Source organism: Takifugu rubripes, chromosome 4 (assembly GCF_901000725.2).
Source record: "Takifugu rubripes chromosome 4, fTakRub1.2, whole genome shotgun sequence".
Classification (NCBI taxonomy): Eukaryota; Metazoa; Chordata; class Actinopteri; order Tetraodontiformes; family Tetraodontidae; genus Takifugu; species Takifugu rubripes.
Window position 1 is genome coordinate 12,349,331 of NC_042288.1, and position 11,686 is coordinate 12,361,016.

Below are 11,686 nucleotides of genomic sequence, written 5' to 3' on the forward strand. Positions count from 1 at the left end.
TACCCAGAGAAGTGACAGCTCGTGCGCCATTCTCGCGTCATCAACATGCGACTGTCACTCCGGAGGAGCGAAGGGCACGGTTATGCGGGACTGCGTCGCATTCATACCCAAAACTACAAATTTCAGGCTTCTCAATACGAAAAGGTACCGGCGATCTGTTCGTTGCGACCAAACCAGCGATCCACTATGTAAGGATATATTTTCGCCGTCAGGTCAAGAAGAGGAAAATTGAGAGTTTGGTGACGAAACGACCATCTGTATTTCAACAAACCTCCTTTCCGCTTTGCTGTTTTTATTCACTTTTTACACTTTGGATGTCTTGTCAGAGATCCCTCTTCATTAAACTGCCAATCTGTCCGTTAGGTAATTCCTCTTGTTTATATTTTGCACTTGTTCTCCATACGTACATCTCAACCTTGTGCAGAAACGTTAGGGAATATCTGCAATGATGTCAATAATTCATTGTACTCAGCCACACCTGCACTTACAATTTCATTTCAGGATTGTGTACGGACATGAATGTAGCAGACTCCTGAGCAGGGAGGATGTCATCAGAGGCTGCCGTCTCCACACCTGCCATAAGCAGCAAGGGCGATTACTACTGGCTCCGGTCGTTTGTAGCTGGAGGTAAAATCTGACTTCAGTTTTGGTCGTTTGAGTCCCATCACATAATTGTTGCATCATATCAAGGAAAAGAAGTCCAGGAAAACACCTTATCTCCTAATGCTCTCCTGCCTGGGAGCTATCTAAAGCTTATCTGCAGTCGACTTCTGCAACAAAGGTGCCTGAAGAGTCAATATTTTAGGATATCTTAAAAGCACACTGCCATAAAACGAAGATAGCCTTTGTTACAGTTTATAGTTTGTTAGCTAATAATTACCTCACATAAAACATACGTCCCAGCAATATGGCTGAATTGTATTTTGTTAATCGTCAGCATCTTGGTTAAATCCTGTTAAAGCCTTAAATGTTGTATTACAAAACACTGTAAGATAAATGCGCAGCGCACAGATGGTTCCTTCAATAGGGGTTAGTAAAGTTGCTAGAAGGGTGATCTATTTTATCATAATGACTACTGCGTGTTGTTTCCATGCATCTATTCTCTGCAGGTGTAGCGGGATGTTGTGCCAAAACAACCATTGCTCCTCTGGACAGAATCAAGATTCTGCTTCAAGCCCAGAACCCCCATTACAAACATCTGGGTATCAGCCGCAGACATGAAATGGCACATGTGTTTAGTGATGTGTTCTGCATGCTTGAAGCCACTGTCTTCTATTTTCAGGCGTCTTTGCCACATTCAAAGCTGTGCCGCAGAAAGAAGGCTTCCTTGGCTTGTACAAGGGCAACGGGGCCATGATGGTTAGGATATTTCCTTATGGAGCCATCCAGTTCATGGCTTTTGACATTTACAAAAAGGTAAACAAACAAGAGCTCCTATACGCTCGATATTGTTAGTAGCACTGGTTCTGCTTCTGTGTGTGATTTACCATGAGGCTGGTAGATATTGTTGCATTTATTATTTTTTTATTGTATTTATTATTTGGTGGAAACATTGACCTTTGTCTCCTCTCTGGTAATCCGTCTGATCATTTCTTTCTCTTTTTTTAACAGCTCTTAGGCACTCAGATCGGGATCTATGGACACATCCATCGTCTGATGGCAGGATCTATGGCAGGTAGGGCCATAAATCAAAGACCTTTCCTTTTAAGTCAGTACCAGATATCATGTCCTGCGTTAATCGAATCCTTACTTTGCTTTCACTTAATGGTACGTTAAAGATCTGATGCTTGCAGCTGTCTAAATGGAATGTAGGTGGAAGAATCCCGTAAAATCCAAAGTAAACTCCGGATCGGCTTTTCTGTGTTTTGCCAGTCATCCACATTTAAGCGAGACCATGTGTGTGATCAATCGCGTGTTTCAGGAATGACTGCAGTCATCTGCACCTACCCGCTAGATGTGGTCAGAGCTCGGCTGGCCTTCCAGGTGACAGGAGAGCATCGCTACACTGGGATCGCCAACGCCTTCCACACCATCTACCTTAAGGTAGTGCTTGTCCACAGTTAAAAATATGAAAAGGTGACTAGTTGTAGTGTCTACCTACTTTATAAACCATAAATTCTCCTCTGGGCTACAGGAAGGGGGTGTTTTGGGCTTCTACCGGGGGCTCACTCCAACACTTATAGGAATGGCTCCTTATGCAGGTGACCAGTGGCATTTTGGGGGTGTATTTTGCTGAAACTCTGAATCTCCTGACTGTATCTGCTCCCCTCTCCAGGCTTCTCGTTCTTCACCTTTGGCACGCTGAAGAGCCTTGGCCTCAAACATTTCCCGGAGCAGCTGGGTCGCCCGTCTTCAGACAATCCCGACGTCCTGATTCTAAAACCCCACGTCAACCTGCTCTGCGGCGGCGTGGCCGGTGCCATCGCCCAGACAATATCGTAAGTGCCGCCGTCAGGGAAACCAACCAGCTTTGGCATGATGAGCTGACGACACGGCTGATTGTTGTTTGCAGGTTGGCCGCGGCTTCTCCGTGAGCACCCACATTTATCATGTGCCGCATTATATTCCCATGAATTTAGATACCCTTTAGATGTGGCTCGGAGAAGAATGCAGTTAGGCGCCATCCTCCCTGACTCTGAGAAGTGTGTGTAAGTATCCGCCTGGTTTCTCCTTCCCATTTTCCACAGCACCACTGTGACTTGTTACTCATCCCTGTGTGACTCACAATAATGCCACGACTTGCACATTTGACGCTGTTTATCATTTTGAGGGTTGCTGTTGCGGTATAATTGCTGCTAAAGACAATAAAAGAATCTCAATTTGTCTCACAAGTTGGCGTATTGTAATACTGAGGGCCGGCCACAGCGGTGTGATCGACTGTAGCGTCACGCTGTGGTTTCTGTTTTGGAAATTCTGAAACCATCGCGGTTCTTGAGATTGCTTCCACCAACCAGACACCCCAGGACTCCGGATACCCTGTCGATTCCCGTAAAAATGCGAACCCACAACACCATTAAAATAAAGTCTGTCCTTGTCTGTGCTTGAAAACAGCTCACTGATCAAGACCCTGACGTACGTGTATAAGGAGTACGGGATCAAGGCGGGATTGTACCGAGGCCTTTCTCTCAACTACATCCGCTGCGTGCCCTCCCAGGCCATGGCCTTCACCACCTATGAGTTCATGAAGCAGGTCCTCCACCTGAACTAGCGGCTTCTTCAACATCAGCCTGAGACGTCAGACAGATCGACCTCGGCGCTTCCTTCGACTCGCCGGCTTCTCCTTACGCTGCAGCAATGGGGGCATTTTCTTCTAAACTGTCTTTTTTATTTTTAAACTCCAAACAAACCTACATATCAAACAGGAAAGTTTACTCATCGGTGTGCTGCGGAAATAGAAGAAATTATTTTCTAATATTGAATATGTAATATATGTTTAAGGGATCTACTTTGGAATTTAGAGATAATCAGATCATTTATATTGTTTTATTTAAAAAGTGTCACATTCAGTTAATGTGTTAAATTGCAAAACATGAAATTTCACTATAATCTTTCATACCATGTTAAATACCTTTCTTTATTTGTTACTGTGCATTCAGACAATATAGAGTCTTCTTGGTGTTGGCTTGTATGCAGGACTGGGGTGTTTGGAGGTCTTCAGGAGAGAAATTACACCCCAGTTTGGTTTAAAATCATCTATTTCAACCTGCTGCCGCTGGGTGGCAGCATTGTATCTGGACTGGAGCTGTTCACCTGAAGAGGTGGACAGACCATTCAAACACACTTAACTTTACGAGCCAATTATTATCTTGAACTTGTCAAGAGTTGCTGGACAGAGGGGGAAAATAAGCAGTGATTCAGCCTAAATCAGCCAGCAGTTTCTGCTCACTGAATGTACGAACCGGCCGATTGAAATTAACGGTGTATTTATTATTGACTGAAAGGCCTTCAAGCCATTGCCAATGTCTGTTTGAGCTTTTTTAGTCTTCATTCTCCTGCGTCCTAAGTCTTACATCCTCGCAGCGATGTGGTTTCTCTCTGCCTTCAGAGATCCAAAAAGCAGTTGCCTTAGAAGAGTCGCTTCCGGTCTTTCAGTTCGAGAACACTCGATGTGAAGTGGTAACAAGCACGTGAGCGTAGCAACATGAGTACTCTACCTCTATCCCCTGTCAGCATGTGCTGTGGTGTCTGTGGCATCTTTGCTGGCATTCATCTCCTACATGTCTTAAAAATATTACAACTCACAGGTGTGCAGAGGAAGCCTGTGCTGGAGGTGGAGTGGCTGTGTGTTTAGATTGTAGGGCGGTGCAGTGTTGTTCCAGGGCATGGAGACATAATCCCCAAATAATTTTAAACAAGCTCTCAGAGGATTCACTTGTCACTTAAACATTTGAAGAGTGAGTCTTGTGCAACTTGAACAAAGAGCATTGCTTTGAAATGACTATTTGTTTAGCTAACCACAAACTGCAGCATCCTACTATCTCTGCAGAAGCTTTCCCAACATTTCATCAGACGGCTGATGTTCCCCTCTTGTAGTTTAAACAGCTTTGCTCCTGCTGCTGCCCGCAGGAAAAGATAAACGCACAAGATTAATTAGAAACAGTACGTGCAGATGTTGGTGATGTATGTTCTGCGCTTTTATCAGGCCGAGCTCGGAGAATTTGCATAGATGGTGCAGTTTAATTATTTAAACAATGAGGCGGTTTGGGCGTTTCGCCTCCATGTTTCCCGGTGGATTTGGGATGAAACAATTGACGGCTCAAAATTAAATTAAATGAAAGTCAAAAGCAGTCGGAAGTGAAGTCGGGAGCTCGCAGACCTTTGACACAATGTCTAGGTTGTGTCCGCCAATATTATCTGATACAGAAACTAAGAGGGGTGTTTCCAAGGTCTAATCTGAGCTGGCCGTTGTTGAACTCTTGCCTGCAGATTCTGACACCAAAGTCTTCTTTACTAACCATGTTGTGAAATGGTGTTTCTACACCAAATTGAGGATTCTGTAAGTTGTATTTTTCATGTTCTTCCAGGATTCCTGCAGCGCTGAGCTCACCTGTGCATTTTTCTGGTTGATAAAAGTGCAAAAATGTTCATTGTAATCCCTGTTTGGTAGATGAAGCAGCTGAAAGTGCTTCATCCCACATCCAGATTGGGATGTGTGCAGGTAAAACGGAACAATGGAAAAGCCTCTTCCTCTGTTTGTTTGCTGTCTTTGTAATTTGTTTTTACGAGCGGTGTCCGAAATACACTACCTGCCATAGAAACTCTCCGACCCTCTCGTCATTGTCTGTCAAAGCAAACGGCTGAAGGAGAAAAACAGTGGCTCTCTGTTACGGCGTTGTGTGTGACACTGGAGACGGGGGCATTTGCAAGTCTTCCACTGGTTCCTGCATGCTGCCACACACTAATTTGACTGTTAAATATGAGGTGTGAAGGGGGCGAATGTATTCTCCGTTAGACTAGTGGGCGTGAAAGGAGTCCAGATGAACGTACGTGCATGAACAAAGATGGAGGATGTGATTCAAACCAGTGGTATACTGTATATATTTGTAATCTCTGGATAACAGCGGACCACAAGGCCTGTCATTGTGAGGGCAGGCCTCCAGTCTGGCCTCGCAGTGGGAGGGCGGAGAGAGCGTCGGTGACTCGGGCACAAGCGGAGGTCAGCCCCTTCTCAGTCACCACTGGCGCAAGTCAGATTTTCGAGAGGTTTGAGGAAGAAGCCGAGTGGTGAGAGGTTTGTTCTCCTGCAGCGTTCTCCATCATCAGAGGCCATCTTCCCGCCGCCATGCCCTGCTACACGGTGACTGTTGCCACTGGGAGCCAGTGGTTTGCAGGGACGGATGACTACATCTACGTCACGCTGGTGGGGACAGAGCGATGCAGCGAGCAGACGCTGCTGGACAAAGCTCTGTACAACGACTTCGAGAGGGGAGCGGTAAGCAGAGCTGACGGGGGGTGGGGGGTTGCACCTTCTCGTCAACGTTTAGCTCTCAAACCCGACACATTGTGATACAGTTTATCATCAGAGCTGCAGGTTTATTGAAGTAGATTCTGCCTCCGCTACAGTCTGAAGTGGTGTCACAACACTGACCGACCTCTGTTGGGGGAAGAAGGACCTGGCAGCCATCTACTTCCTCTGTGGTGTTTACACACACAACCTCAAGATTGAGAAAAATAATGCTTTACCTTAAGCAAGAAGATCATCTGTATTTATTTGCTTAAAAGGAGGTTTTGATGCCTTTCTTTTAATAAAAACCAAAACTTCACTAGGTCGATTAAATTAGAGAGGATAAAGCATTTAAAAAGACACGCCATCATTCACCCTGGTGCTTCGTACCCGTTTTCATTTGCAATCTCTGTTGGAAACAAGACAGCCATAAAAATGAGAAGAAGCGGAAGGATGGTGAGTCATGCAAAGATGGAGAAATGGCAGCCATTGTTGTACATCATTATATGGACCAGGTTCTGTAGAAGGACGGCCATCATATTAGAGACTAGATCACCGAGGCTGAAAATTCCTATTAACAAGGCCAGATTAGCTGACGGCCATTCTAGGTCAGGAACACACGCGCGCACACAAAAATAAAGAGAAAACAAACATTTTCACGTTAAATAACTCTATTTTTTCAAATCACGCCCTGTACAACCAAAAAAATAAATGTATAGAATGGAATTGCATAAACGGACATGCAACATAAGGTGGATGCGCAGAGACAGGAGAGAGACAGTCAGGTAGGGGACAAGTCCAAGACTTGGCCGGGGCCCCTGCCCTCTTAGTCCAGGCCTGCCAGCGGGGGGGAGATGATCAACGCTTTGCCGCCTCAGTTCCAGCACATGTTGCGCATTTAAGGGTTGTGTTTTTATTCGCAGGTGGATTCCTATGACGTCAGAGCAGGGGAGGACCTGGGAGAGATCGTTTTGGTGAAAGTTCAGAAGAGGAAGTTCTGGGTGCATGATGACTGGTACTGCAGGTACATCACAGTCAAGACTCCAGCCGGGGACTATGTGGAGTTTCCCTGTTTCCGCTGGCTGGTGGACGACAAGGAGGTGGTGCTGCGCGATGGCCGAGGTGGCTGCCCTCTCCCCATCTGTTGCTCTTCTTTTCTCAAAGAGGCAGACAGAAGTCTCACTTTGTCCTGTGTGTGTTGCAGCATTTCTGCCTCAGGATGACAGAACCAGCCTGGTGAAGCAACACAGACAAAAGGAGCTGGAGCTGAGGAGGAAAACCTACAGGCAAGTTCTTCAGACACTCACATTTGTGCGCTCATGTCACGGCAGTAACGGTGACCTGCCACTTTCTTAGATGGAAGGAGTGGCAGCCAGGTTTTCTGATGAGCATAGATGCAGACAGACACAAGGATTTGCCCCGCGACATCCAGTTCGACAGTGAGAAAGGAGTGGACTTTGTCCTGAACTACACAAAAGCGTACGTTCTCGACCCCTCCCCGCTGCCATCACAACACGCATCTAGTTTCCTTGCTTGGAATTACCTGGAGAGATAAAGTCCCTCACATGTCACATTTAAAACGCACCTGTTCGCATTAGGCAGCGGTTCTGAGCAAAGGTCACACACATTACAGCGTCTGCGATGTCATTTTATTTTCAGTTCCTGATAAATTTGGTTTGTGGATGTATGTGAGTGTCAGCTGGAGGATGATAACACTAATGACCATGAACTTGCAGGATCGAGAACCTATTTATGAACAAGTTCATACGCAATTTTCAGTCCTCCTGGAGCGACTTTGCTGATTTTGAGAGGATCTTTGTGAGGATCAAAAACACAATCTCAGGTCAGCTTTACTTGTATTGTATTGTATTGTTTTGTATTGTATTGTATTGTATTGTATTGTATTGTATTGTTTTGTATTGTATTGTATTGTATTGTATTGTATTGTATTGTATTGAGTTGTGTTGTGTTATTCCAGAGTATGTGATGAAACACTGGAAGGAGGACTTCATGTTTGGCTACCAGTTTCTGAATGGATGCAACCCTGTCGTGATTGAAAAGTGCACCAAGCTTCCTGACAAACTTCCTGTCACCAATGAGATGGTCTCTGTCTGCCTGGAGAGAGGACTGACTCTGGAGGAGGAGATACAGGTAGACCTGCTGCTTTTCCACATGAATTTACCAGTTACGCATAACCAAGCGCTTCGGTAATTAGCACACTTAGAAGTCCGGGACTCTCAATCGACTCATCTCTTCAGGCAGGTAACGTTTACATCGTTGACTATGAGATTTTGGACGGCATCAAATCCAACAGCACAGACCCGTGCACGCTGCAGTACATTGCGGCTCCGCTCTGTCTGCTCTACAAGAACCTTCAGAACAAGATCATGCCCATCGCCATCCAGGTGAGTCATTCATTCCACCTGTGTTTTAATCCCATTATTTTAAATTTCAACTTTCCTGCTACTCCTATGGCTTTATCAGCTCAATCAAATTCCTGGAGAAGACAACCCCATCTTCCTGCCCACCGATGCCGAGTATGACTGGCTGCTGGCAAAGATCTGGGTCCGCTCCGCTGACTTCCAGTATCACCAGAACATCACGCATCTCCTCAGGACACACTTGATCTCCGAGATGTTTGCTATCGCCATGTTTAGGCAGCTCCCTGCTGTTCACCCCGTGTATAAGGTAAAGATCAGCCTAAAGGGTGAAGTGAGCTGTCCATTGGTTGATGAATGTCCCTTCCTCCAGCTTCTCATTCCACACATTCGCTTCACCATCGCCATCAACACCAAAGCCAGAGAGCAGCTCATCTGCGAGTGTGGCATTTTTGACAAGGTGAGTTTGGACACAGGTAAACTCGCACCATCTTTTCATTGTCAGCTTCCTGAATCTGCGTCTTTTCTGTGGGTCACACCAAACCAGGCGTTAATCGATCGCATCTCTTAGTTTGTTTTTTTTAAACATAGCAACAGATTTAATATTACATTTCCACCTGTAAGGCAAACGCCACAGGGGGAGGTGGTCACATCCAGCTGATCCAGAAGGCCGTGAAGACGTTGAAATTCAGATCTCTGTGCTTCCCGGATTCGATAGAAGCCCGCGGTGTGCACAGGAAGCAGGACCTGCCCACCTACTTCTACAGAGACGATGGGTTGAAGGTGTGGGAGGTCACCCAGAGGTCAGCAACAGGCTTGTATCCATGGAGATGAGAGAGTTTGAAGGAAGAGAAAGTACACCTAGCAAAATGAGTGACACTTCTTCTCTCTTTCCCAGTTTTGTTTCTGACGTCTTGCATCTTTACTACAAAGACGATGACGCGGTTGAGGAAGACGAAGAGATCCAAGCCTTTGTCAAAGACGTGCACAACTTTGGGATGCAGGATTTTGAGTCCTGTGGTGAGCGCAGCGCCAACCGTTGTCAATACACAGCACAACTGCTGTTTCTGTGCACCAGATGTCTGGGTCGGGTAGAAATCTGTCCAAATGAAAATCTTTATTATTTGTTATTAGCTCTGCAAAATTCTATCTTGCTTCCTGGTCCAAAGGAAACGGGGAAAACAGAGATCCTACAGTAAAAAAAATCCCCTTTTATGAGTCCCTAACTGGATTCATGGTGTCCCAGCATCCTCCCAAAGGATTCCTGGATGTACAAGGCCTCTGAGCCAGAAGCACCGCGAGCAATGTCATCCTGCGCGTGCACGGAGCACCGCACGATGCTGTGTGCAGTCATAATTATTCTCTCCAGAGATTTTCACGCTACCGCTGCAGAGGAATTGCACGGAGCAATGCACGGTGCACAGCAGGCGCTGCCATTATGTCCATGGCAACACCATCAGTGTGTCAATTATCCTGCCCCGACACAGTGCAGGTGCCCAAATCAGCGCCACTCTGCTATTTTTAGGGTCCATAAAGTCACTTCCCGAATGGAATTTAGCTCTATTTTGAGCATCGCAACAACTAGCCATCACAAATGATGTCTTTTTACAATCGGTTTAAGGAGGACGACAGCAGACGGGAGGATTGTGGTGTCAGTAACTGAGAAGCGATGTTGTAATCCCCTTCCTGTGTTTCTACATTACCTATTGCCAAAACCCAATTTGACTTTAAGCACAGAATTGAACTTTTCTTCCCTCCAGAATTTCCCAAGTCTGTGAAAACCCTTGAGGAGCTGACGGAGTATCTGACCATCATTGTGTTCACGGCTTCGGCTCAGCACGCAGCAGTCAACTTTGGACAGGTGACCACTGAATCATTCAGATGTATTAAGACCCGTTAATGGCATTTAACTGTTGCACACTACGCAGTATGACTGGTGTTCCTGGATCCCCAATGCTCCATCAACCATGCGCAGACCGCCACCTGACCAGAAGGGCCTGGCAGATGTGAACTTGATTGTGGACAGTCTTCCTGATCGCGGACGTTCCAGCTGGCATCTGGGTGCCGTATGGGCCCTCAGCCAGTATCAGGAGAATGAGGTAATGCACACGAGCACGCACACTCCTTTCCATACCCAACAAGCACATATAGAATGACTTTAGCACCTGAAATTCTTCTCTTCCATGAAAAATCTTCCTCCTGCTGTGCGGACTGGCTCCCTTCTCTGCGTCTGCAGTTATTTTTGGGCATGTATCCCGATGAACACTTCATTGAGAAGCCAGTGAAGGCAGCCATGGAACGGTTCAGGAGGAAGCTTGTGGAGATCAGCGCCTCTATCAAGAGGAGGAACGAGGGAAAGAAGCTTCCTTACTACAACATGTCCCCCGACAAAATCCCAAACAGTGTTGCTGTTTGAGAATATAAATGTGCCTCTTTTGTGTTTGGAAGATGAAAGAAATTTGGAAACTAGCCTGCTTTAACCTTTCCATCTCTTGTTTTCAGACTCATCTGTAAAAATGGATGTTATTGATTAAAAAAGAGCTGCACAGCTGTCTAGGCTCACGTCCATCACTAATACACAAATGCAGCTTTAGTGAAATAAAGGATTACTTACTTCAGGTATGAGATACGGACAGAAATATGACTGAAATGTAACACAACATCGTCGTGGCATTCTGTGGGTGTCAGTCCATGGTGATGAAAGTTGCTCTCAGAGGAGCACGGCAGCTTGTTGGACACGTCTGAATCATCGGGTTGGGCTGTAAAGGCACAGCCTGCTGGTCCATCTGCCCTGCGTCTCACAAACACCGTTTATGCCAGCTAACGTAACCAAGTGACAGCAGCTATGGTGCCAGTGGACCACAGTACAGCTGATCATTCCGCGTGCTTCTCCAGTTTTAACTCATTACAGCCCAGATGCACTTTCCTTAATGGGAAATTATGGGTGTTTAAACCGTAGACAATGTGGATCACATCCACCAGTAATCAAAGGAATCAGTGGGACGCAGCCTTGGGGATTTTATTCAACAAAACTAAAGAAGAAATAAACAAGAGGTTCATCTCAGGCTGCTGCATTGAAAAACAGGAGGAACACACCTACTTCATTCAAGCATTTCTCAGGTGCAGACATTGATGCTGGTATGGTGCCAAAAGAACTAGATTTCCCAGTGAAGTATGCCCAACTACCTACGGTTATAACAGTGCTGAGTAGCAAAGATTAAAAAGCAGAGAAAAATAGAAGGAAAGATGCATAGTGCAGGGGGGAAACCATAGAGCGAAAGGGTGTGGACTCAGAAATAAGTTGATAACAAACTGCTCTGGATGGCGTAGTAATCCACTTTCGTGGTGAAGGTGGCAGTAGGTG

General features: G+C 45.9%; 2 protein-coding genes across 5 annotated transcripts; both read left to right on the forward strand.

Moving 5' to 3' along the window:
• Positions 1-30: 30 nt before the first annotated feature.
• Positions 31-5,258, forward strand: slc25a16 (solute carrier family 25 member 16). 4 transcript variants are annotated; one of them, XM_011603324.2, is made up of 11 exons: positions 31-239; positions 327-363; positions 502-627; positions 1,110-1,202; positions 1,283-1,416; positions 1,612-1,675; positions 1,922-2,043; positions 2,135-2,201; positions 2,276-2,438; positions 2,580-2,648; positions 3,052-3,208. In XM_011603324.2, exons 3-11 carry the CDS (start codon positions 546-548, stop codon positions 3,206-3,208), a joined length of 951 nt encoding a protein of 316 aa, XP_011601626.1. In that variant the 5' UTR covers positions 31-239; positions 327-363; positions 502-545. The 4 variants fall into 4 exon arrangements, with proteins under 4 accessions (XP_011601626.1, XP_029691627.1, XP_011601627.1 ...); XM_029835767.1 differs by having other exon boundaries at positions 31-188; XM_011603325.2 differs by having other exon boundaries at positions 31-144.
• Positions 5,259-5,659: 401 nt separating this feature from the next.
• alox5a (arachidonate 5-lipoxygenase a) lies at positions 5,660-10,928 on the forward strand. The gene is made up of 14 exons (XM_003964032.3): positions 5,660-5,932; positions 6,868-7,066; positions 7,149-7,230; positions 7,301-7,423; positions 7,681-7,787; positions 7,923-8,095; positions 8,203-8,349; positions 8,429-8,632; positions 8,696-8,782; positions 8,947-9,125; positions 9,221-9,342; positions 10,083-10,183; positions 10,251-10,421; positions 10,559-10,928. The coding sequence occupies exons 1-14, from the start codon at positions 5,783-5,785 to the stop codon at positions 10,736-10,738; spliced, it is 2,025 nt and encodes a 674-aa protein (XP_003964081.1). The 5' UTR covers positions 5,660-5,782; the 3' UTR covers positions 10,739-10,928.
• The last annotated feature ends 758 nt before the right edge of the window (positions 10,929-11,686 follow it).

Coding starts and splice junctions, on each gene's coding strand:
- slc25a16 (XM_011603324.2), top strand. CDS start 546: ATGTCATCAGAGGCTGCCGTCTCCACACCTGCCATAAGCAGCAAGGGC. Junction 1,203..1,282: donor CCCCCATTACAAACATCTGG/GTATCAGCCGCA, acceptor TTCTATTTTCAG/GCGTCTTTGCCACATTCAAA. Junction 2,649..3,051: donor CCTGACTCTGAGAAGTGTGT/GTAAGTATCCGC, acceptor GCTTGAAAACAG/CTCACTGATCAAGACCCTGA.
- alox5a (XM_003964032.3), top strand. CDS start 5,783: ATGCCCTGCTACACGGTGACTGTTGCCACTGGGAGCCAGTGGTTTGCA. Junction 8,096..8,202: donor CTCTGGAGGAGGAGATACAG/GTAGACCTGCTG, acceptor TCATCTCTTCAG/GCAGGTAACGTTTACATCGT. Junction 9,126..9,220: donor GTGTGGGAGGTCACCCAGAG/GTCAGCAACAGG, acceptor TCTCTTTCCCAG/TTTTGTTTCTGACGTCTTGC.